General features: G+C 41.1%; 1 protein-coding gene across 1 annotated transcript in view; it reads left to right on the top strand.

The window, feature by feature from the left end:
- The first annotated feature begins 716 nt into the window (after positions 1 to 716).
- Positions 717 to 3,713, top strand: part of LOC107708305 (uncharacterized) — a 7,047-nt gene continuing 4,050 nt past the window's right edge. The window contains exon 1 of the mRNA XM_016512491.1: positions 717 to 2,458. Coding sequence (XP_016367977.1) covers positions 717 to 2,458 — 1,742 coding nt within the window. The remainder of the gene's footprint in view (positions 2,459 to 3,713) is intronic.

Genomic DNA, 3,713 nt, shown 5'->3' with positions numbered 1-3,713 from the left:
AGCTGGTGATGCTGTTTGTGGAGATGATTAATCATCTTCTGCTGAGATCTTGAGAGATTTAATGTCTTTTATTTCAGTTGATTTTATCTAAGTCTGTGGCTGAAGTCAGTTGTAATTCTTGTTTCTTTTTTCTTCAGTGATTCTGCTCGTTAACAGCAGCTGTTCACCCCATCGTAGCAGCCATAATCTCATTTAGATGATGTTTTGTTTTTGTTTTGTTTTTGTTGTGAATGATTGTACGGTTATGTCATCATGTGTTAAGGTTTACCTTTTGTTTTGTTTTGTTTTGATCATTACTTGTTTTTATTCTGTGAAGCACTATCATAAACGACAAATTGTCTGAAATACTGCTAAATTACTTTCTTGCTTGTAATCACAAAAATAAAGAACCCCACTCACACCACTGTTGCTTTATCTGGTCCATGGCACAGAAATTACACAACTCTTTCTGTACTATTTCTTTACATTTAATAAATAATAAAAACTTACTTGAGCTTTGAACTTTAATGTTGTTATCAGTGTCTGCTGGATCATTCTGGCCTGTTTGAATCCTTGCCTTTACCAGCAGATTGCAGTCATTAGTTCCAGGGGGATTTCAGTCGGAAGTGAACATCTAGAAATACTCCAGCTCAGAGCCTCTGTGAACTTAACTTAACCTGTACTACTGTTGTTGTTGAAAACAGAAACAAAACTGAGTCACTTAGACAAAGTTTTTGATGAAAATTGTAACCACTGTAAAAAACACTGGAATAACATCTGTCTTGACCAGCGGTTGCTCTCCAGATCAGCCGTTCCTTAACGCCAATGAGGAGGCTACAGATAGTGATGATGATGATGATGACAATGATGATTATGAGGAGGAGGATGCAGATCTTGAAAATGAAGTCAGTGGTAAAGATGAGCAGGGTGGGTTGACCGACCAGACGAGGGGAACAATGTGTGGGTCTTCTGAACCAGAGTCCACCCATCCTTCAGTACAGGGTAGTCTTCAAAAGCAAGACCAAGTCAAGACCGGTAACTTAAAAAGGAAAACCAGACGGCCCAAAACTGCAGACAATACCTTTCAGGTGAAACTAAAGTACCGCCATTTAAGGGGACCAAAGCGCTCACAATCTGCCGAGTGTTTGTGTAGCAAAGCAGAAGGATCAGATCCTAACCAGCAACAAGGAAACCCGAGGAACAAGCAAACACCTCACTGGAGGAGAAAAAATCATTTGCCCGAAGAAAGTGTACATGAGGGTCATGTTTGGACAAAGATTAGAAGAAATTTATCAGGAGGACAGTGCACAGCCAGGTACTATGGCCTCCAGTATGGCAGCAAAGGGCCTTTCAGGGCAATACCTCCTAGCTCTCCTCCAAAGTTTACTCCAGAACCACCTGGGCGAAATGCTGTCAAGAGGCTTATTAATACTTTTAACCAAGGGGTGGAGGACAATTCAAGACAAAGTCCTTTAGACCAAAAACCAATAAGTGTCAGGGGCAACAAGAAATGCACTCTCCCACTGCTGCAAAACAGCAGAGGAGCTCTTACCACCAGTGGAAATATCAAAAAGAGCATCCATCCGCTTGAACCCAGACCTGAGCAACTGGATATAGACAGCCTCCCACCTCCACCCCCAGAGATGCTCATGGACAACTCATTTGAAAGCAGTTTAGGGTTGCCCACTGAGGAGGGGGCTCATGATTTACAGTGCAGAGGGCAAAGACTCCGCACGTCAATGCAAAGAGAGACTGTGCTCTCCAACCGGGCAAGCAGACAGCGAGGCTCCATGAGCTTCTCAACGACTCAGCCCGTCAGGCAAGATGCTTTGCCGGGTTCCTGCATTGAACAGGAATACAAAAAAGTGATTGAGCTGGATTCTGAAAGAGATGCAGCACACACCCTTGACCAGAAATTTAGAAAAGTTGTTCATCTGCCTGCAGAGTCTTCAGCCAAAACAGCCCCGACTAATGCAGGTTTGCAAGGTTCCACGCCTTATCAAGAATGTGAAAACCACAATGAGGGCGAGAATGCCACTATGCAAGCAAAAACATTTCCACCAACAACTCCACCTGTCTCGAGGGCACGGCCTCCACCCTCCTGTCCCACTGTGCGCCACGCAGTGCCAAGTCCTCCATCCACAACATCTGCCACCTCTAGTATACACAGATGTGCGATGGCCGAAGAAAACAGCTTTCCTGCTTCTGGGACACAATCATTTTGTGATGCTCGGGCCATGTTCTGTAAGGAGAGCCAATCACTCCCTCACACATGGACGCATTCATGTACGTCTACTTTACCTCGGCCATGGGGAGAACCTGCCAGAGGAAGACTGCCAACTACTCGTCTTCAACCTTCTTTTATGGGATGCAGCCCATCAGGTCAAAGGTCATCCCACAGTGAGCAGCCACAGTCATTGTCTAATGCCAAACAACAACAGGGCCAGAGCAATGACGTCACACCTTTGACCAGTGAGGGGTGAGTATCTCAGTGTCACTGCATGTGATACAACATATAGCAAATGTATGACATCAGGCCTGGACTGGCCATCGGGAGCACTGGGAGAATTCCCAGTGGCCTGGCGGCTGATTTGGCTGGCTGCCCTGATTTATTTATTTTTTATTATTATTATTAATATTTTATATGTATGCCTTCTCAATGTACCAAAGAGATAATTTCTGATTTTTTCATTCGATAATAAATCGATAATAAATCATAAATCGGTTAGTGTTGACTGTCAGCGCTCCGCTACACGAATCAGCTCACGTGTGTTCCACGCTTCCATCAAACGATTCCGAACAGAACCGACGCGCGGGACTCGATGAAAGCGAGGAAGTGGACAGAAGAAGCAGTGAAATGCAGCTACATCCCTGACCTGTTCAGGGCTACAAGTGCAGGTCAGCTTCATCTGTAAATACACTATAGTTTTGTCTTTATTAACCTAGTTGAGTAATAAACTGCTAGTATCTGTTAGGCTATCAGTAGCAACCCATTATTATCATCATTCAGAATACTGTGCTAAAGGACATCAAGATCGATTGTAAAGTTACATTAAAAAAAATTAGCAGAGACAGATATTCCCATGGATTTATTGTACAGGGAGGGAGGGAGCTAGAGACAGCAACACAAAAATAATATGAGTCACAGCCTAATAATTCAATAGTATGTTCAGTATTATAATTTTTCAACAAATATATTGTACTAATTTTGATATTTAGGCACTTTAGAAAATGTTTTAATACACAGTCAAAAGGTTTTGATCAGTACGATGCTGCTCACCAAGCCTGCTCTTTTGTAACATTATAAATGTCTTTATCATCACTTTTGATCAATTTAAGGCATCCTTGCTAAATAAAAGTAATAATTTCTATAATCCCCCCCCCAAAAAAAATTATATATATATACTGTATATATATATATACTGACTCCAAGCTTTTAGTATAAAAGTGCATGTATAATGTTACAAAATATTTGTATTTTATTTCAGATAAATGCTGATCTTTGGATCTTTCTATTCATCAAAGAATCCTGATGTACTCAACTGTTTTAAATAATAATAATAATAATTATATCAATAAGAATAATCAGAAATGTTTCTTGAGCAGCAAATCAGCATATTAGAATGATTTCTGAAGATCATGTGACACTGAAGACTGGAGTAATGATGCTGAAAATTCAGCTTTTTGATCACAGGAATAAATTACATTTTAAATATATATTCCAATCGAAAGCA

This window comes from Sinocyclocheilus rhinocerous, unplaced genomic scaffold (genome assembly GCF_001515625.1).
Source record: "Sinocyclocheilus rhinocerous isolate Xijiao unplaced genomic scaffold, SAMN03320098_v1.1 scaffold326, whole genome shotgun sequence".
NCBI classification, from domain to species: Eukaryota; Metazoa; Chordata; class Actinopteri; order Cypriniformes; family Cyprinidae; genus Sinocyclocheilus; species Sinocyclocheilus rhinocerous.
The sequence above is the reverse complement of the archived record's forward strand: the minus strand, read 5'-3'. Positions and strand labels throughout refer to the sequence as shown.